A 22,354-nucleotide genomic window follows, 5' to 3' on the forward strand; every position below is an offset into this window, starting at 1 on the left:
GCTACTTGGGAATGCACGCGTTCATACTTAACAAGATATTTATAAACTTAAATTCTTGAAAATGTGAGCCCTTTTAAAGACAAGTCATAATGCAGTTAGTTCCGTTATACTTCCTTCATCCAAATACTTCATGACAACCCGATCAGATGAGCGATTTTCAAAGGAGCGCATGAGCATGAGCAAAGGCGCAGGGGGAGCACGGCGCGCACCACCACGCGAGGGAAGTGCTGCGTTCACAGCCAAGTCCTCGTCCTCCATCAGTGTCCTCAGTGAGACCCACGTGTCAAGCCACAGCAGACGGGAACACCGACTGGGAAGTTCAAACAAGAACATACAATGGCTCTACTAAAGCTAAAAAGAAATCTGTAAAAACCTGATCGATCCCAAGCCATCTCCCTCTGAGATCAAACACATTTGAAGTTTCAATTATGAATTTCATCTTGGAAAACCTCAAACCCCTGGTTCTGACCACACACTCTTTCCAGGTACCATCTAGTGTGGAGAAGGTGTGACTTCAGCCTCCGGTGCTGTGAGCTCTAAGGACAAGGAGGGCAGGGTGCTGGACGCCACGGTAATCCAGGGAAAGGGCTCGGGGTCTCTCCTAGGGCCTCCCCGTTGGGGTAGGAGTGCGCGCGCTGTGGAAGAGCGGATGGCGGACGCCCCGCTCACACGCCACACGGCGACACGCTGCCATCTGCAAACACTGGAGGGCAGCGTGCACCAGGAGCACCTTCTTTGTGCCATGCCTCTCTCCAACAGCCGCCCTCTCAGCCACCACACCGGGACGGAAATGGGCCACATTTGCTGTGATAACGTAGGCGCCACTCGGAGAGGGAGTGCACAAATACTGGGAGGGCGTGCACGTGAGTGTCCCTGCTGCCCTCACTCACATGTCCACTCCTGCGCTCCAAGAGTTCTCAACAGGAACAGTCTTGTGAAAGGACAGAAAACCTTCAGAATTTCTTCTAAAATCCACATATGTGCAGTTAGAAAACAGCACACGGACGCAGGATCTGGGGCCACTGGTGTGCCGGGCCTCCATCACAGCAGGGTCACTGCACGCAGTGGCCATCTGTGTCCCCTACCCTCAGCCCACACCGGACTCCTCTGCCGCCTGGCCTTTCACTGGCCTTCCGACGACTAGCAGCCAGCAACAGCAGCACAATTCTACACGGCCAGGTAAGAATTACCCACATTATTAAAAGACTTCACATGTAAGAAGTTTTCGTTCCAGAGAAATCGTTAATCTTATTTACCCATACTATGATAATTTTAAATAGTGTCCCCAAAAAAACACCTAATAGTACGGTATTTTCTGTCGTCTTAAAATAATTGGGGCCAGTGAGACCCAAACTGTGCTTGACTCCGCTCCAAAAGGCAGTGTTCTCACGACCTGAACGCAAGGGGGGATGGGAGGGCCCTCCGCCCACGTGCCTGGCGAAGGTCTCTCCCGAAGCGCGACACGAGTTAGCGCTACATGAAGCTCTGCCCGCTTCAAGATTCCCCACCACAAATTTTCCTAACACTCTGGGTCCTAGAAATAAACTCTAGTACGTGACCAAAAAAAAAAAAAAAAAAAAAGCAAAGGAGCAAGGAGCAGGAACAAGGAGCAGCAGGCAAACCCCAGCAAAAGAGCCGGGCACCCCCCCAAAGTGCCCCCGCCCTGCCCCCTCCCCACAAAGGCCCGCGGGCCCGAGGCTGGATTTTATCCTGCGCATCCGGCAGTACGGTCCCCCTACCAAACCGTTCCTGGTTCACAGCAGAGGAGTGACTGTAAGTCACTATTACACAACAGGCAGCAGAGTCCCTGGACTTCTCAGTATCTGAACCATTGCTGTAAGAACAGAATATGCAGGAAAACAAAGAACTGTCCCTAGAAGAAAAATAATCATCTAACTCTATAAAAACTTAGCCTGTGTGGGGCGCCTGGCTGGCTCAGTCGGTAGAGCGTGTGACTCCTGATCTCAGGGTCATGAGTTAAGCTCCACGTTCAATGTAGAGCTTACGTAATTAAAAAAAAAAAAAAAATAGAGGGGCTTCTGGGTGGCTCAGTCGGTGAAGTGACTGCTTTCGGCTCAGGTCATGATCCTGGAGTCCTGGGATCAAGCAGGCAGGCACCTGCTCAGTGGGAAGTCCGCTTTTCCCGTCCCTCTGCCCCTCCCCCAGCTTGTGCACGTGCTCTCTCTCTCAAAGAAATAAATAAAATCTTAAAAAAAAAAACCCAGCATGTTTACACTTGGCTGGTGCAAGGCTACCAACTCAGAACAGCAGGATTGTTTCAGTTGTTCCTGGTTAAAGACAAACATCAAACCATTTCCTTCTCTCCTTGAGGTATGCAGCCAACTGGCCAGCTAAAGCCTTGATTTAGTAAGGTCTTCTAGAATACTCTTACAGTACTTGTAACGTATTCCTTTTAAGAATTTCCGGTCAAGACTACCTGGAAACTTCTGGGGCGCCTGGTGGCTCAGTCGTTAAGCGTCTGCCTTCGGCTCGGGGCGTGATCCCAGTGTTCTGAGATCGAGCCCCACATCAGGCTTCTCTGCTAGGAGCCTGCTTCTTCCTCTCCCACTCCCCCTGCTTGTGTTCCCCCTTTCGCTGGCTGTCTCTCTCTGTCAAATAAATAAATAAAATCTTAAAAAAAAAAAAAAAAGACTACCTGGACACTTTTGTTAACACAATTTAAGAGACTGATACAGAGCTCTTGAGCTTTCAGATAAAGTTCCAAGTAGATCTAGCGTGCTTGACTAACTGCACCCTCTGCTTTTTCGCCTAGACTAGAAAGCTAGGGCCTGCACTGGTTCAACTGCGTCCGATTTCTGAAAGGAGCTCAAGACTGACATCTCATGCAATAGCCTGGGGATGATTTCAGTTTGTTTACTGTTTAAAGATAATCACTGATGACATTTCTGACTATTCGTCCTTAGGCATGGTCACAGGGGGCCCTACGTGAGAGGTTTTTCCAAATTTCCCTTCACAGCACCCTTGATACTCAGTAACTTTTCCACGGTGCCCCAAAGCCAAAAGAAATACCATTTATTATTAGGTCCAAACAACCTAAAAAGCATTTGTGTCCTAATAACTTGGTAACCATCCGAAACAATAACACATCTAAGTTGAGGGAAAACATGTTTTCGTTTCCCTCCTAAATACCCAGGATTACTTGTGAGCGTGTACTTGGGTACTACGGAGGCTTGGAATCACAGTGGACACCCCTACTCTGGTTTCCTGTGGCTCACGGATTCTCATGTGGCAATGGCTTTTTAGCGTAGCTACCAGCGAAAACCCGGCTCCGCAAAGATGCGACACCATTCACCATTAAAAAATGCAAGGACGCCTGGGCAGCTCAGTCGGCTGGGCGGCCGCCTTCGGCTCAGGTCATGATCCCGGGGATGGAGCCCCACGGCGGGCTCCCAGCTCAGTGGGGAGTCTGCTTCTCCCTCTGCCTCTTGCCCATCCCCCCAATTGTGTGCACGCGCGATCTCTCTCAAATAAATAAATAAAATCTTTAAAAAACAAACAAACTATGTTAAGTTTATAAATAGTCAATTAAAACAAAAAACTTGGTGTAAATACTACCATACAGGTCTCCCTCTTTCTATAAGGAAAAGAAAAGGCAAACAGAAGATAAAGATAGAAATCATCTTTACTTCACTTTAGGCATTGCAGATAAAATATTCCCTCTGTAATATGAAATAAATACAAGAAATCAATGGATTTAGCTGGTGAAATAACTGATTATTAGCTATATATACAATACTCAGTTACTGGGAGCAGAAAATATGGCCCTGAAGATAAACAGAACCGGAGCTGGGAAGAGAACTTTCATGAAATGCACGGGGGGCTGGCGGGGAGGTGCCGGGGAACAAGGTGTTCTCTGAAAAGGTTTCGGTTACTGGCAGCCCTGAATCAGGCCTGATGTTAACGGCATTAACGTTTTCCACAGAATGAGGAAATACAATATACCTGGAAGGGAAAGAACTCACGTCGGGAAACGAATCGCTCAGCTCCCACTGTGACCTGAGGAAACGTAAACATGAATCTGCTGCTCCCACCGTCTCCGGCTCCGAGAGCCGAGAACCGTCCACCGGGCGCCAGAGCCTGCCCCGGCTCATCGCGCACGACCGTTGACCGAACACACGATGCTACACCAGCACTTACGGCCTCAGATGGACGGTTTTATTTTATTCACATTTATTTTTCAAATGGACTATTTTAAATGCAGAGTGCTAGCAACTTTCGATCCACCCCGAGACCCGACCCCGCCAACTACCAGGTATTCGACTCGGCTACCCCACGGTGTCCCTGCCCTCCACTCTTGCAGCACTGTCCCCTCACGACTAAGACACAAACCAGGCAGGCACACCACAGACCCTATGCGGAGCTTTGGCTCTGGAGTCAACAGGCCTTGATCTGAAAGCCAGCGGCGCCCACCTATGAGAGCAAGAGGCTTCTGTTAAAGAAAAGAGAAAAGACTGGGAGATAGGGCACTGGAGGGCGAAGTTTTATTGCCCCGCAGGAAACCGGGTCAGACACAGACGGATCAGAGGGAGGACCAGGAGGAGGAAGGGAGAGGAATTTTAAAGCAAAGACCACAAACCGGCCCTGTCCAGAATCAGGAGAGGCAAGGGCCGAGGGTCAGCGGCTGGCCGGTAAGATCCGGGTTCGTCTGGAGGTGAGCCGGCTGCCTGCTGGCCAGCTCTGAACTACAGGCGGCACCAAGGTCACTGGGCGAGACGGCCAGGTCAAGGACCACCACTGGACTAGCAATCTCCACCTCTGTTTTCTCATTTGTACAGTGGAATAAGAGAAGACCTACTCCAAAAAGTACACACTTCAGGTGTCAGTTGGTGGAACGTGTGACCCCTGACCTCAGGGCCATGAGTTAAAGTCCCACGTAGGATATAGAGTTTACTTAAAGGGGGGAGGGCCCCTTGGTGGCTCAGTCAGTCAGTCAGTTAAGTGTCCAGGTCAGGATCTCAGGGTCATGAGATCAAGCCCCAAGCTGGCTCCTTGCTCAGTGGGGAGTCTGCCTGGGGATTCTCTCTCTCTGTCTCCCCCTCTGCCCTACCCCCTGCTCAAGGGCACGTGCGTTCTCTCTCAAATAAATAAATAAATCTTTAAAAAGAAAAAAAACAGATAAGTCCTGGGGATGTAATATCCAGCACAGTGATTATAATTAATAATACTGTACTGCATATTTGAAAGCTACTAAGAGTACATCTTAAAAATTATCACAAGAAAAAATGTTAAATGTCAATTATATCCAAACAAAGCTGGTGGGGGCCCTACCCACAAAGTAAGTGTAAGCAATATGAGATACTGGCAGCATCCTCAACTTCTTCTGGGTTTAACTTACATCCGTGGAAATTAACACAGTGTATACATTATTTTTTAAGATTTTATTTTTAAGTAATCTCTATACCCACTGTGGGGCTTGAACTTACAACCCCAAGATCAAGAGTCACATGCCCTTCCAACTGAGCCGGTCAGATGGCCCAAAGTTTTAAACTTTTAAAGTTAAAAATACGATACAGTTGTATTTGAGGACCGTTTACAAAACACTCAGAAATTCCTTTCATGAAAAAGAAACATGATTTTAAGAATCATAAATATAAAAGGATCCACACACACACACTTCCCACTTAAGGTGACACAATCAAAATGCGTACACTGTGTGAATTTCCACAGCTCTAAGTCAGACCCAGCAGTGGAGAGCAGCACCGTCCATCTTTTCCATTCTCAGTCTCACCAATCAGAAGTCAAAGGACAGTCAAACAAATTACCACTATGGGTTCATTGTGTAGACGGGTTGCCAACTGTCATTTAAAACAATTGGGCCAGGGGTGCCTGGGTGGCTCAGTCCTTAAGCGTCTGCCTTTGGCTCAGGGCGTGATCCCGGCGTTCTGGGATATTGAGCCCCACATCGGGCTTCTCCGCTGGGAGCCTGCTTCTCCCTCTCCCACTCCCCCTGCCTGTGTTCCCTCTCTCCCTGGCTGGCTCTCTCTGTCAAATAAATAAATAAAATCTTTAAAAAATAACAATAAAAAAATAAAACAATTGGGCCAATGAGCCATCAAGTGAAGCACCCCTTCCCCACAACCTCTAGTTGTTTTCAACCTCAGTTTGGGTTTCCAACAAAACCCCCCTTAAGGACTTGGCTGACACAGGTCCATGCAAGTAGAGCAAAATCTAACTCCTAGTAACTGCGTACAGAGCTTGAATAATGTACAAACCCCTTTTAATAAGAGAGAGAAGTTTCTTTGGACCTTTGGTGTTGACCAGTTACGTATTAAATATATTATAATATAAGTATATATTTAAGTATATATATAATGTACACTAAAATACTACATACACATAATATATATTAGTATAGTATTTACATATACCATATATATATTATATGTATATTAAGTAACAGATTATGTTACTTAAATACGTACAAACTAGGTAAAAGCTCATACAATTATAAAACCCATGACATACGTTTACCAGGAAGGGTGACAACTTGTTGGAGCCCATTTCTCCTTCAGCGAAGACACAAACCGGTGGCCAGGGCACAGCGCTCTCAGACCTGAAGGCCCGCTGGGAGAGGCTGCAGGTGACCCACCAGGCCCACCGCTTTCTTTAGTCAAACCTGTATCTGTACGGCCCCGTCTGCAAGGTACCTTTGCCTATACTTGGCTCAAAGACATCTTCTACATATTAATTCCATCTCAATTCTGTTTCTATTTGCTTTCAACCATTAAAACAGTATTATCTGGCACCCCCAAATAAACGTAAAAGCAAACCCTGTTCTGTTCGATAGCACTTAGCTATGTCAGGCATCGAGATGATCTCAGTGTGGTTTTTTAATTTTTTTTTTGACTGTCAAAATAAAAAGCACAACATTAACCAATCCCTATTAGAGAATTAAAGGACACTACAGTTGACCCTTGAACACAAGTTGGAACTGCGCAGGTCCATATGTACACAGATTTTTTTCAATAAATACAGTACAGTATGGTAAATGTATTTTTCTTATGACTTTCTTAACATTTTTTCTTTACCTTATTTGATTGTAGGAATATGGTATATGATACATACACAAAAGCTGCATTAATCAACTGCTTATGTGGTCAGTAAGGCTTCAGTCAGCAGTGGGCTATTAGTAGTTCAGTTTTTGGACAATCAAAAGTTATATGCAGCTTTTTAACTGCATCGTGGGGGGGGGGGTCTGTGCCCCTAACCCCTGTGTTCAAGGGTCAATTGTGGTTAGAAAAAACAGAGGTATACACATCTTTTAAGTAGATTTTGTATTATACTTAAGATACCTCTGTCAATAAATCTTGAAGGTCAAATGTTTCACAGGCCGCAATTACTCAAGCCCCAGGCAAACAAGAGTGTCTGGAGTGCTATGAAGGTTTCTCTTCTCTCAGGTTTTCATGTGCAATCACATGACGGATCCATGCGTGATCCAATGGCATCCAGGACACACCATGACTTACCAAAACCATTCCTAATCCATAAACTGTTTGGTCTAATAAACAGCAAACAGAGTATAGGTGGCAACAAAAATAGCAGTTTTGCATATTCCTGTTCAAATCAAGTTGGATTTGGCAGAGTACTGTTTTACTTTCCAGAGTGTAAAAAATAAATCCGTGGACTTCAGAAAAGCATCTGGTGTTCCAGGGAAATGCAGCTGTCAGCTTTGAAAGATGCCATGTGTTTGCCCACATAAAAGAATGTAATGAGCTATGGAAATATTATCCGGTTTCATGAACCAGAATAAAAACTCCATCATCAGTAGGCTGAAAGGAGGAGCTGTTTCAGTCCGTCAGGAACACAACTGTCGTGCACTATTTATCAGAGGTCTGTGCTACAAGTCGCACCTCCTAGACCTTCCAGTGCCTGCTCCCCTATTCTCTCTGCTGCTTCTCTGCCCGTACGGCAGGAGCCCACCGTTGTATTTCAGTGGCTCTACACCTGCTGTTAGATGCTGTTCTTCCTCAGAAACCAACAGCAACAGCAACCGTGAGATGTAAATTACAGATACACTTCGAACAGACGGAGCCAAATTCAGTGGTAGAATTCTTCAAGGAAGTTGTCTTTTGGATCTAGAATCTAACAATATAAAGGACAAAAAAAGAAACCTAGAGAGATATGCATTTTTTTGGTTGATATTAGAGTCAAAAACTAGATCTTCAGAGTGTACAGTAAACACAATAGCCAAAAAGTGGAAGCAACCCGAGTGCTCACTGCTGGATCAACAGAGAGACAAAACGCGGTATGTACGTCCAACAGATTATTCCGCCTTAAAAAGGAAAGGAATTCTGACACCTGCTGCAACATGCACGACCCGTGAAGACACGATGCTGAGGAAAATAAACAAATCACAAAAGGACAAATGTCGTAGGATTCCACTCACGTAAGGAACAGTCATAGCTCTAGTCGGAAACAGAAAGTAAAAAGGGGCAGGGTGTTTGCCAGGGGATGGGGGATGGGGAGCTGGTGTTTAATAGGTACAAAGTTCCTGTGTGGGAAGGTAAAAAAGTTCTGGGAAGGGACGGCAGTGATGGGTCGCACCACGACACGAACAACTTAGCACACTGAATTGTCCACTTGGAAAGGGTTAAAACGGTAGATCCGATATTATTGTATATTTCACCACAATAAAATATAGTACAAATCAACTCTACCTGAAAATGAGCAAAGTCATACAAATAATTAAATTAAGGTACATTCAAAGAAACACACGCTCGTAACTTCGCTACCACTAAATAAACTGCAGCACGGTCTGAAGAAGCCTATAGAGCCAATCGATGGTCTCCCCATCGGCACGCTAGAGCCTTCGAGAGAGCACACCATGTAGTAAGAGTCTCTACGACACAGCCTGCTCAAGCAGCTAGTCCTTTCAAAACATTTCAAAGTTATAACTGAAATCAACCTCCCTTCCTCCCATCCCTTGGCTATAAATGCTACTGAAGCAGAGCTACACCGGTGGTCCTCAAGCCTGAGCCGTACCAGAAGCACCTGCAGGGCTGTGACGCCACGCCGCGGAGCCCACTCGCAGAACAGCCCCAGTCGGGAGAGAATCACAACTTAGAATTGCTAGAATTTGCATTCTAAACCAACTTGGTGTTAAAAGTAAAACGAAGGTAACAGGTGTTTGTGGAAGAGTTCTAAATATTAATAGCATAAATCCTGCAACACGACCAATGATCTCGTCAATGAATTTACTTCTTAAAATCTGTGCCTTACAGCTCTTAGTTCTGGGCCTGGTTTTTAAGACATATATGGGGATTAAGTTAGGAAAAAGAAAGAGAACACACATTTATGATGAGGACAACCCAATGTTACAGAATAACTTACTCATTAAGGAAAAAAAAAAGAGTCATATAATAATTGACCTTTCAGGTTTAAACCTGAAGATATCTCAAAAAAAAAAATTAGAATGCCATATTATCAGAGTCAATAATTTTTAAGTGAATTTTATGCTCTATAGGGGAACCACGGAAATGAAATTCTTTTATACCTGGTATTCATCACTATGGGAGAAAAGCCACCCAAAACACCAAATGACACATAAACCAGAACACATTTTTTAGTCAACTATAGTGATTATAAACTTCAGTTCACTGAATATGGACTCTGTTTTAACCACAAAAGATGATTTGAGTCAGATCCCTTCAAAATAAGATTCAAGTATAAGTAGTAAATACCTCCAAGTAAATACCTCCGAATATGATCCCATGTGACCTTTTGTCAAAATTTTCATTACCAGAAGCAGGAGTATCGCAGGAACACAAGCATGTATTCCAAGACTGACTTATTCTTTAGACAAATCTATTTCTGAGAGCTTACTCTACGCTCAGGTTACAAGCTGAAGGTGGAGAGACCAGTGAGATGACAGTGGGCCATGGAAGCACAGAGCGAGAACCCCACCTAGAAGAAGTGAGTCTGACCAGTTAGAGTCAGCCAGGTGGGAAGGAGGGAGGGAGGCATTCCAGGCAGTCTGCAGAAAGGCACAGAGGCCATGGGAAATAACAGCAGACTGATGAAACTCCAACTGGTCCAATATAACTGGATGCGCAGCAAACCTGGGGGGCTCATGGGGAGACGAGGCTGGGGAGAGAGGCAGGAGGAGATGGGGAAGGGCCCCGGGTACCAAGCTGGGTACCAACTCGAGCCTCACTTTGAAGGTGCGGGACAGACACCTAAGAACTCCAACACGGTACGCGTTCCGATTTACAATCAGAGCCCCTGGCAGCAGCCCAGAGAAGACTAGGTGGTGAGATGGGGTCAGGAGTCCGAGTCCAGAGGCCTGGAACAGGATGCCAGGACCTGTCATCGGAGAGAAGCCAACACAATCGGAGATTCAGAAACAGCTCGAGTGGGGCGCCTGGCTGGCTCGGTCGGAGGAGCATGTACGAGACTCTTGACCTCAGGGTTGTGAGTTCAAGCCCCGCATGGGGTGTAGAGATGACTTAAATACATAATACTTTAAAAAAAGAAGAAGAAAGAAAGAAAGAAAGAAAGAAAGAAAGAAAGAAAGAAAGAAAGAAAGAAAGAAAGAAAGAAAGGAGGGAGGAAAACGGAATGGTTCGGGGGACATTCTGGACAGGGGAGGGTCTGGTCATCACTGAGCCTAAGGGGTGAGCAGGGAAGGCAGCCAGGGACGCCAAGGGCTCTGGTCTGAGGGCAGGGCAGGCCACATGGCGGTGGCACTTGTCAGAAGCAGCAGATCACAGGAAAAGGCAGAGCTTCAGAGCAGCACTTAATTGGGGTTTTTTTGGTTTGTTTTTTGTGTATTTGTTTTCTGTTAGGCTGTGTTCTTGGCGCGGACAGGAGGAGGGAGCGGATTCTGTTTCAGTGATGCTAAATTTGTACGTAGTCAAGTGGAGATGTCCTGGCAGGCAGCTGGCTAGGAATCTGGAAGCTCCTGAGTGGGGGTCTAGGCTGAAGATAAACTTTGAGATCTTCTGTTTATAAAGTAACAGTTGAAGCCATGGGTTTAAATGAGGCTGCCCAGGAAAAGATGTCAGGTGAGAGAGAACTGGATAGTTCTAAACTAGCATTAACTACCACTTAAAACACCATGATGTTTATGAGACCAGAAAACACAGCGTATACAACCGGCGGTCCCAAAATAGCAAAACGAGTATCGTTAGAGGAGAAAGAGGAGTCCATCTGCCCCCGAAGGCATGGAAGTGGGGAGAGAGAGACAAGGTCGGTCAGAAGGGCAGGCTGGAGAGTTCCACATGCAGCCTCTAATCTCTAATCAAATATGCAAGACACTCACACACTGGACGCTTATCAATAACGCCAAGTGCGCTCCCAATACTCTAGTGTGAAAATGTGCAGGGGAGCCAGGACACAGTTGGCAAGATTTCTGAATGGAAAAAGGATTCAGTACACAGCAAGACACACAAAGCGGTTACCTTATACAGAGTGATAACCATATATACATAAACTTCTCCAAAAAAAAAAAAAAGCTAGCTCTTCTAACATCAAATTGTACCTTGCAAAAAAATTTGAACGCAGTATATGATCTCATGTAAAATCACTCCCTAGAAATACACAAAACTGTTTCCCTCTTGTATAGGTTAAAATCAAGAAAGAAGAATCAGTTACGACACCAGGCAAGCCAAGTCCTCTCTTCAGTGAACTTTTCTGTGGACGCTTCTCCAACCAGCCTGATATCCCTACCCAGGGCTCAAAAGGATGAAGCACCAAGAGCCAGACCCCCCAGACCACTGCCCCCCCACTAACCCCCAGCCCGGCCTCCAGCAGCACTGCTGCTTGCGCTGTACCCAAAACCTCTCGATCAGACCTGCCAAAACGTGAACTCCTTTCACCTGCTTTCTGTGTAAAACATTAGGACCAATGAAGTGGGTTAAAAAGTAACTGTAAATAGACCCAGTTTAATTTGGGAAAGAATATTCTGCATCTTATTTGCAATTCAACATTCTTGAAGAGGGTCACTGGGACCGGAGAGAAGCAGCAGGTTTTCACCACTAAACAAATAAAGCCCGTCTCCATCACCAAGCATTTCAACAGAGCTGCTCCGAGTCGCTGAACGGATTCGAGGCTGCACCTGCTCCTATCTGCTACCGTGAACAATTAAGTCAGCCAAAGGTTAAGGGGACGGGACTGGACGATGACCCAGTTTCTCTAACAAAGCGAGGGCATGAAAGGAAACAAAGGGAAGGCAGAATACGGGAGAAGTGTGGAGACTAAAGACACAAAAACCAAGAGCGGGAACCAAACAACTTCTGAAAAGACATCGTTCTAGACAGTCGAGAGAAGTCTGAACACAGTGTTTTCGTGAAATGTGATGATGACATGGCAATCGTGTCTACTGGTTAGAAAGACGTGCTGAAGGGGTTATGGATGAGTTCACAAGATGCCTGAAAGCTGTTCTAAATACAGCAGGAAAAGAAAAAAGTGTGTGTGTGTGTGTGTGACAGATGACACAACAGTTAGTGGTAAGCGCTGTTCCTGCCGGAGTAGGGTGATAGGCCCGTGGCATTGACTGGACACTGCACCCTCTCTACGCTTGAAAATGTCCATAATACAAGGTTTTGGGGTTTTTGTCTGGTATTTTCTGTTTACACAAAAACAGGTAAATCAAAAAGGCAAGGAGCTGAGTCAGATCCTGCTTTATTTCTCCTTTGAATATTTCCTACTGCACCACAACTGTCTTCACCCTAGCACATTAAAAATAATTCAGAATGCATAATGTGTTGGCAAGTGGGTGTAAAAGAAGGGAAAATGCCTAGTTCTATACAAAGCAGCATGTAATGAAAGTGTACTATAATTGTCCATTTCCAAAACCAAGTAAGCCTGACTAATCACACCCCAGCTTGTATGAAATGCAATAGGACTCACACTATGGCAGTCAAACACCCCATAAAGAAGAAGACTACAACGTCACCCCACTGAAAATTGACCAGGATTTAAGACCCCATCAGAGAAACTGGATCATTTCCCTCCTTTCCTAGACTTGAATAAATTGTTTAAACACAGGAACACTGCTTATTCCCCTCTGAGTAAAAACAAATCTTACTGCCTACTAGGCTGCCTGAAGATCTAATGCCGCCTCGATCAACAAGAGGATGTATTTCAATATCACCACGAGAAACTAAGAAACCAGAGTCGGGGGGCGCCTGGGTGGCACAGCGGTTAAGCGTCTGCCTTCGGCTCAGGGTGTGATCCCGGTGTTATGGGATCGAGCCCCACGTCAGGCTCCTCCGCTATGAGCCTGCTTCTTCCTCTCCCACTCCCCCTGCTTGTGTTCCCTCTCTCGCTGGCTGTCTCTATCTCTGTTGAATAAATAAATAAAATCTTAAAAAAAAAAAAAAAAAGAAACCAGAGTCGGGGACGCCAAAAGGCCCAGGGACGAATCTAGGATGAGAGGAAGAAGACGTGCTTCGAGAAGAACAATGAGAGACAGGATGACAACACTTCAAACTAAAACGCTGCTCAAAACTCAACGTGCACGCGACCTGGGTCAGAGGGGGACAGTGAAAGTGGGACGGGGGACGTGCACGCGACTTGGGTCAGAGGGGAACGGTGAAAGTGGGACGGGGGACGTGCACGCGACTTGGGTCAGAGGGGAACGGTGAAAGTGGGACAGGGGCTCAAAATTTCTTTGGGAGGAGGCAGCCAGTTGCCAGAAAGAGTGAACAAGGACAAAGCAAGTCCGGGTTCCAGCAGGACTTATGCTCTTCCGCCCCAACCAACCCGAGGAAAAATCTGGAAGTGGGGTGGCTTGTGTGCCAGGCCTCCTCCTCAGAAAGCACTCTATTTCTCGGATTTCTGCACACCTCGCTCTCACCCCAGAAAGACCAGGCTCGGTTCAACTCAACGTGGGGCTCTTCTCACACTGCAGTCATACACACAAGTCTACCTGGGGTCCCCAAAGGTGTCCCCTCCTGTTTTGATAGAGGAAATTTGAATGGATGGACTAAAGCCTAATAGAAGTACAAATGCCTGTTTAACCTAAAAGAAATCTTAAAAATAAAAGAAATACACATATGCAGAGAAGTCATTTACTTACTGATTCATTTCACCTAGTATTTGGAGGTAGGCAAAGGGCTGGAGGTAAAGAAGGAAGAGGGGAGGGCGCGGACATCGCTAGGCCCTGTCCTCCCTACTTCCCTATCTGCGGGCTAATTCCAGCACCTCCTCACCACGGCCTTACTCCTAGGTGACTGGCCTAGTCACTGGGTCACCCAGCAGTTTGTGGCAGGGACTAGATGTGTACCCAACTCACAGCAAATCCCTCCCTCCTGCCTTCATCATCTGGTCTTAGCGGGAAGCCGGGAGACACCTGAGGAAGGGGAAAAGGGGCTAAAAACACAAAGAATGAAACAAACAAAAGTAAGAGAGAGAGGAGAGCAAAAGCAAATTTCATGGCGGTGGGCCATTTAACCGACGACTGTGCAGTGGCCAGTAGCTTCTGCGTTTGGTCAACCTCCGAAAGCACACTGCCTCAACCGCCAGGCAGGTGCCTGTCAACAGACCTTCGTGTGATTTAGGAAGATGTAAAAAAAAAAAAAAGTCAAATTCATCACGAAAGGGCTCTGCTCCTAAGGGAAGTATTGGTTAATTGAAGGATCACAGTGCGTTACTTCTTTTTCATGGAGAAAACGTAAATCTCTTGTCTGAAAACAGACCACAGAGTTACATTTTAGATCGGAGTTCCCATCAGACCCACTTCCCAAGTCCTCACACGCAAAGCTCCTGCGCACAGACGTCAGCGGACCAAGTGCAATCCGAGAGGCTACTCCACGCTCGGCAGCAACACTTGAGGGAACGGGAAAGAATCCGCAAAGTCACCGCCCCGGGGAACATTGGCCATACTGTCTGGAGCCCTGAGAATACAAGGAACTGCGGTCAGCAGCGGAAGTAGCTAACCCTGACGACCCTGATGGAAAGGAGTCGGAGGCAAGGGAAAGAGAGGCGAGCGGCCCCGCAGAGGCCTGGGGAAGCGGGCTAGGTCAGCAGGACCGAGACTCAAAGAAACAGACGGGGAAAAGCAAGCAGGCACGGTGAGGAAGGAAGTGTCGAAAGGGTAGAAGGGCCGGAAAAACACTGCGTGGCAGAACAGCACGGAATAGATTTAAAAATTCATGTTTGTGAAGTAAGGTTAAACAGAGAGGGGAGGACAGGAAGAGCCTCGAGGAAGAGCACAGCGGGTGACACCGATATAGAGGTCACTCAAACAGGACTGCCAAGTGGACAGAGCGTCTGGCAGCAGAACGCGGGATGACCCGAAGGCGTAAAAGACCAAACAAGAAAACTCACTCGGGGAGTGCCAGGACAGAAAGGATCAGAAATGCGGACCCGAGGGCACAATCTCTGCCTGCTGGGCCGCAGATGGCGGGGGAGGCGGGAGCCCTGGAAGGAGGCCGGTGCTCCTGAGAGCAGAGCCCAGGCGCACGGTGCTAGCGCGGGGGGCGGCTGGGGGGCAGCAGGGCACGCGGCAGGGCCTCTCCCATCACGCGCTCCAGCGGGTCAAAACGACAGCTGTCCTGGGGCCGAAAGGGAGGAGAGGCCAGTCCTCGCCCCACTTGTACGCGCTGGCGCCGAGCTCTCCGGGCCACAGAGCACGGCGGGCGGCCCCCTCCCCGCACCCGGAGGTACCAGACCAGACCCTCTCCCGGGCGCCCTGCTGCACATCTCTACCACCCGCTCACTAGCTCCTTCGCCCCTCCTCGGGCTGGTACTAAGAGGCCTGTGAGGTCAGAAGGGGGAAAGCTGTGCTTAAAAATGCTTCGTCTTGGGGCGCCTGGGTGGCACAGCCGTTAAGCGTCTGCCTTCAGCTCAGGGCGTGATCCCGGCGTTCTGGGATCGAGCCCCACATCAGGCTCTTCTGCTATGAGCCTGCTTCTTCCTCTCCCACTCCCCCTACTTGTGTTCCCTCTCTTGCTGGCTGTCTCTATCTCTGTCGAATAAATAAATAAAATCTTTAAAAAAAAAAAATGTTTCGTCTTTTAAAACTGTGTTTTCTCCCAGAAATGTCAACATGAAACACTCCCACAAGCACGACAGAGTCCTCCCTCCCATGCCAAGCTCCTGCTTTGTGGGATTCCCCTTGCTCCGCCCAGGCAAGACCCCAGATCTTTTAAGTGTCCTGCAGGGATTCACTACCCCTCCCAACGTGCAGAGACTGGACAAGGCAGAGGCATCCTGGGGAACAAGAACCTTCGGAAGCCCCTGCAGGGCGTGAGGAAGGACTGGGGAAGCAGACCTCTGCCACTAAGTGTGCCTCGGGCTCCTCACCCTCCAAGAGGAGAGAGGGGCTTTCAGGCCGTTTCTCCACTTCACCGAAGCTCCAACATGCTGTTTCTGGGCAAACGTCTCACAAAAGCAAGCCCTTAAAATGCCACAAGGGCCTGCTGGAAAACTCCACCTCCATCTTGCTCGTGTGCCATTTAACTCAAATGAGTCAATGAGAACATCGACGTGATTTCTTCATGCTACGGGTATACGGATCCCAAAACAAATGATAAATTTTCACTAAATCGATCAAGTGCAATGAACAAATTTGATGCCCACTGTGATGTCACTATTTACACTAGGCATTCTCCACCTAAGCCATTTTCTGGCCATACTAAACTCAGTCACACGCCTGGCTGACAGACAAGGGCATGTGTTCACTGAGTGGCATTTCCCCCAACAGTCTCCTCCCCCTAGGACCCCCCCCCCCGACTCCCGTGAAGCAGGACTTGGAGCCTCATACCCATTCCCCAGGCCGACCACCCACCCAGCACTCCCACCACTACCCAGCCCTCACTGTGGTGCTCTCTCAAAACCCTTGCCCTTGAGGGGCACCTGGCTGGCTCAGTCCATAGGGCATGGGACTCTTGGATCCATGTGGGTTTGAGCCCCAAACTGAGTGTGGAGCTCACTTAAAAATAAAATCTTAAAAAAAAAAAAAAACCCTTGAAGCTATAGTTCTGTTCCTGCTTTAACTGTCTCTCCTCACTCTGAAGAACTGCAAAGAATATTTCCAGCCTAAGTCTATTATACTACTGTTTCTCCTCAATGAAAAAAATAATAATAAAGCAAGGTAAATAAAGAGAATTTCATGATGTACAATTTCAGTCTGAAAAGTGGCCAATGACACCACACAAAAATCACTAAGGACTTAAAACATTCTAGCTTCTATCTAATTCTGGAAGGAGAACATATTTCATTTTCAGATTAAAAAATATTTTCCACAACCCAAAAGAAAATGACTACTTGCCTCAAAACAAAAGCAATTTAAAACAGTTAATTTTAAAAGCCTGGGGGGGGGGTGTGTGTGTTCAGAACTTGAATCTCAAATTCTCCTGGAAATCCACACATAAAATGGGCAGGACAAACTTCACCATTTTGAAAACAGTCAAGTAAGAAAAATAAGGAAGCTGATCATTAGACAATTAAAACTCCTCTTTATTAATCTAGTGTCCGCAGAAGAGACCAAAAAACCTTTGCCTCACACAATCAGGGTTGCACTGAGCTTTTAAGATCGAACTTAATGTTTTAGAAAACAGAACGCACCTCTCCCGGCTCCTGTGCTCCCGAGCCGAGCCGACCCAGCCTGGCCCAGCCCCTGGGGCACTTCTCAGCCTCACAGGGGGCCACTGCTCCCCACACCTCTCCCCCAACCCCACCAGCCTCTGCCAACTGAAAGGGTTGGGCCACCAACCCTGGGCAAATAATCCACAGAGGCCAATAACCTACATCCTCACTCCAGGGGAGAGATGCCCAGATGGAGTCTCTCTAGAATCTGACCCGGGAAACATGACAAGACTCGGTCACTTAGAAACTGAAAGAATTCAACAAGAAACGCCACAAAGTTGAACTAGGGCTGGAGGGGCTTTGAATAGCTAAAACCGCACAAGAGCTGAAGCCACAGGGGAGGGAAAACCAGGAGGGAGCAAAGCGGCGGACCAGCAGGAGAAGGGGAAGAGAGGCTCCCCCCTCCGGAGTGAGGCAGAGTCCCACGGGGTGAAGTTCCAGGGACACGGCAGCCGAGGTTCCCCAGAGCTGCCGGGAACCACCTTCCAATGCCAGGTTCTTGGAGCTCAGCCCAGGCAGCTCGCATTCCTGCGTTTCTGTGCGATGCACATCGCCCCAGCACACCACACGTGCTCCCGCGGACAATACCCCCTCTCAAGCCCTCTGGAGTGGCTCTCTGCTGCAGAGACCAAAAGCCAAGGCAGCGCGCATAACATGCAAACAGGAAACAAGCCTTTCTGATAAACCATTAACAAACAGTCTTAGTATTTAAGGGAAACGCGGCGGTGCCTGGCTGGCTCCATCGGTCAAACACGCGACTCTCGATCTAGGGGTTGTAAGTTCGAGCCCCGCACAGGGTGTACAGAATACTTAAAATCTTCCAAAAAAAAAAAAAGAAAAGGGAAACACAGAACTAAAAACACCACCCCCATGCCAAAAGGAAAACCCGCAACACCTCACACTGACCGAGAAGAGGCACAGGGGACTTCCTGAGGTACTGGGTGGAAAGGTCCTGCGTCCTGACAGCGATCCGGGTAACTCTGTCATCCACACTGATCCAACTGCACACCTAACGGGACCAGCTCACTGTGTGTAAATTAGAGCCCAATTTTTAAAATCTCCCTAAATCTAAATCGTTTTCTCGAGAGGACTTGCATTTTGGGGGTTATTTTTCAAAACTATATTGCTCTGGATAAATCTCACAAACAAGGCTGCACAGAAGCAGCCAGATGCAAAAACACCTGAGTTTCTAGTTAAATATAGAACAGAAACAGCCAACACTCGTCAATAGTGTTCGAAGTCAGAGCAGCGGCCAACTCTGAGCTGGGAGGGAGGGGGCAAGTGGGATTTCTGGCTGGGCTGGTATGTTCTGGATCTTGACCTTGGTCCAGTTTGGCATTTTCATCGTTATGTCCACGCAAAAGCATTTCCTGTACATAGCTTATATTATACCTTAACAGTAACACAGAAAAGAAAGGAAAAGAAGGAATACCCAAGAATATTCTGAAAGTGATTAGGAAAGATTTGTTTTACAATCTAATGAAACGCTTATTTTCAGCCAAACTCTTCAGATAAATAACAAAGAAAATGAAGACTTTGGTTACCCCATTTGTGGAATTCTACTATGCCTCATGAACTTGATGTCAGGGGGAAAAAACTCATTCGGCAGAGGCCTTAGAATAATCTAAATCAAACTCCATTCCGTAGTGCTCACTGCTGTGCAAGGGAATCCACGGGCTACCGGACTGCGCTTCCAAAGCAGCAGCAGAGGGGAAAACCACTCTCCACGTCCCTTTTCGACTTCACCAAACAAAAAGAGCAAAATCCAGAAGTATTTAGTCAGAATCCCACTTCTGTGTTTTCAAAGAGAGAATTAACTCAAACTCACATATTAACCTGAGGTGCATTTTTAAAAAACAAACATGCACCTTTTGATTTTGAGAGATTTACGGTTTAAAAACATTTCACGAACTCTAGATCCAGATCATAAGCATAAAAACAGAATAAGTAAAAGCGGAGCAACGGAGACAAAATTATAAAATAAACATCCGTTTACAGATCATCAAATTTGAATACTTAAAAAAAAAAGAAGCCAAAGACTAAATTAAAATGGAAAGTACTTACAGCCATAATTAATTCAAAGGGGTGTTTATACACCCTCACTGGTGACTGGTATTTCTGCACCATGATTGTAACACAATAGCAACCCTCTCACACCTGCAAAACACAAATATATATGATTAAAAGAAAAAACCCATGATTAAGCCTGGAAAAAATTAAGTCTGCATTTACTCATCATACCACAGTCTAACTGTAGAAAGGGACCTCAATAGGTCACGTAATTCTCTACACACAAAAACCCAAAGATGACATTTGGACTATACAATGAAAGAGAAGGAAATAAGACAGTAAGAAAAGGTGAAGGAAGTCCAAGTGTCATGAGGGAAACAGCTCTGCTCTGCCTCCTGGGGCCTCTCCAGGGGCTGGGCTGGGTACAGGATCCCAGTTCTTCCCAGCGCTGAAATGTTATGATCCAATTATTAGTTCTTGAATCACTTTCTCTTCCACAACTTCTACAAGAAGCCAAATAAAAATGATGGCACCTAAGTCTGGAGACACACAAAAATTACAACGGAAAAAAAAAATACTATTGTATCTCAAATTATGGAATACTCCTCAAAAGCTAGCTTCAAAGTAAACTTGTCAATCCTAGTTTTCTAACTGCGTAGACTACAATTGCAGAGACCTGTTTCCGAATGGCAGCAACACCACACACTCTGGCGGGGTGGAACCTCCAGCCTCAAACAGCTGTGATATCTGTCAATAATCCACTAAATGCTGGACCCTACTTCCCAGAGGAAGGAATCCTCCTGCAAGGTACCTACTCCCACTCCGGTGCCAACCTACACGCATTTTTCTGAAAAACACATTTTTTTTTTTTGGAGTCCTCTGCCTGACTGTACTTCCCTATTTAAAAGTGAGGAAGAAAAATAAATCCAAAGAGCCTACCTGTCCTGCTGAGAATAATCATTAAGAATGTTACTTCATGCTGAATATGGTCAGAGGATGTCCAAATGTACAAAATGGAATATCCTCAAGGAGCCCAAAGTCTAGCTGTAATTTAAAAAAATATATATGGAGATATATTTTATTTCAGAAGATTCCTATCTATATTATTACATTTAACCAGGTCTGGAACTCTCTCTGGTGTGTTTGTTTAGCATATCTCTCTGTAAGAACAGGTTACGTTGGACAACAGCACTGGCAGTCTGAAAGCTGCTACAGAATTACTCCCCGTGACCTCAAACCAGTCATTTGACTTCCCTCGGACTCAGTTTCACCTCTGTGAAATGAGGTTTTGGGTGAGATAATCTCGAAGGACTTCCAACTCTGAAATCATGACACTCAGAGCCAAACTCCGGAGTCCTCCTACCTCACTGCCCTGGAAGCCGGCATTAATATTGATTCTGGGACCGGCAGGTCCTGATGCGCGGGGACCGCGTTCTATTTCGTTCTGCAAACCTGACAATGCTGGTGCACAATTTTAAAACTGGGAAATTAACTTTAGAGCATCTCCCAGAGACGGAGAGGCTGGTTACAGGGTATAAAAAGGGATGCGGGGGTTGGGGGAGACTTAAAAAGCAGAATGCTCGGTGAAGATACTCTAACACCCATTCAGGATTCCACTGCCCGGAAGAACCCAGAGTGACTACTCTGGGAACCTGCTAATTCACGAGCTTCTGAACTCCTGCCACTGCCCAGCTTCGGATGCTCAGGTCCAGAGAAACGTCCTAAGTGGGAATCCGGAGTTAACAACGGCCAAGTGGCATCCTGGACCAGGGCAGCCTCTATTGCATGACAATTGGTGCTTAAAAATTAGCCAATGGCCAGACCTAGAGAGTCCACCGCGCGCAGGCGGAGGGGCGGCCGGGCCCTCGGGCCGGTCGGCGGGGGTGGGGGGTCCAGCGCGGCGGCCCCCGCGGGCCCCCCGCCCCGGCCGGCCCGGAGGTGGGGAACCGAGGGCGGGCTTGGACCCCAAACTCTACTACCCGCAGGGAGGGCTCCCGGAGTGCGAAAGAGGGGTCTACGGGGGCTACCGGGACAGCGACGGCGGCAGGGGCGGCGGGGCTCGCTCCCGCCGGGGCCAAGGAAGCCGAGGGGCCGCGAAGAGCCCCGCGGCGCTGGGAGGGGCCGGGCCGGGGGCGCGCTCGGAGCCCGCCGCGACAACGCGCGCCTACCTCTTGTCAGAAAGGCCGGGCCCGGGACGCGGGGCGGGGGGGGGCGCTCATCCCGGCGGCTCCGTGGTGCCGTCGCCGTTCCACTGCCGGCGGCCGCAGCTCCGCCGCCGGTTCCGGGGAGTGGACGGGGTGGGGGGGCGGGAGCGGGAGGGGCGCGGCAAGGCTCGAGTGGTTGTTACGGGTGACGGGGAGGGCGGGGCCCGGCGGCCGGAAGGAGCGCGCGTGCGCGAGCGCGGCCGAAGGACGGAGGCGGGCGCGACGACCGTTGCTAGGGGAGGGGGAGGGGGACACAACCCGGGCGGAGCCGCGCTGCGCAGGCGCCATCTCGGGGGCCGGCAGGCGTGGGAGGAGCTCGGCGCTGGCGCCGGCCCTGACGCACGGGCTGGTCTCACGGAGGCCGCTGGCTCCGCCCTGTTGCGTCACGGGGCGGGGCTAGGGTGGGGGGCGGAGCGAGACGCCAAAGAGCGCCGCGAGTCTGGCGGAGAGTTTCGCTGAGTTGGAGCTGGCGGGTCCCGGCCCGGCCTTCTGGTTTTGTGGCTGCCCGGGGCCGGAGCCAGGGCGCTGCCCCGAGGTCTGACCGGCGCCGGAGGTCCAGTGCCTCCTCATTTTTTGCGCACTGCTCA

The 22,354-nt window shown here is 48.0% G+C and overlaps 1 protein-coding gene across 3 annotated transcripts in view; it reads right to left on the reverse strand.

Annotated features, from left to right (window-relative positions):
• Positions 1-21,860, reverse strand: part of SEC14L1 (SEC14 like lipid binding 1) — a 47,168-nt gene extending 25,308 nt beyond the window's left edge. For 2 of the 3 annotated variants that reach the window (XM_048226526.2, XM_044378672.3), the window contains exons 1-2: positions 21,732-21,860; positions 19,618-19,710 (exon numbers count right to left, since the gene is read on the reverse strand). In XM_048226526.2, the coding sequence (XP_048082483.1) occupies positions 19,618-19,680 (63 nt within the window). In that variant the 5' untranslated portion in view covers positions 19,681-19,710; positions 21,732-21,860. Of the gene's footprint in view, positions 1-19,617; positions 19,711-20,502; positions 20,608-21,731 lie in introns of all 3 variants that reach the window. The other variant, XM_026484056.4, reaches the window with a different exon arrangement.
• Between the last annotated feature and the right edge of the window lie 494 nt (positions 21,861-22,354).

Source organism: Ursus arctos, unplaced genomic scaffold, assembly GCF_023065955.2.
Source record: "Ursus arctos isolate Adak ecotype North America unplaced genomic scaffold, UrsArc2.0 scaffold_24, whole genome shotgun sequence".
Lineage (NCBI taxonomy): Eukaryota > Metazoa > Chordata > Mammalia > Carnivora > Ursidae > Ursus > Ursus arctos.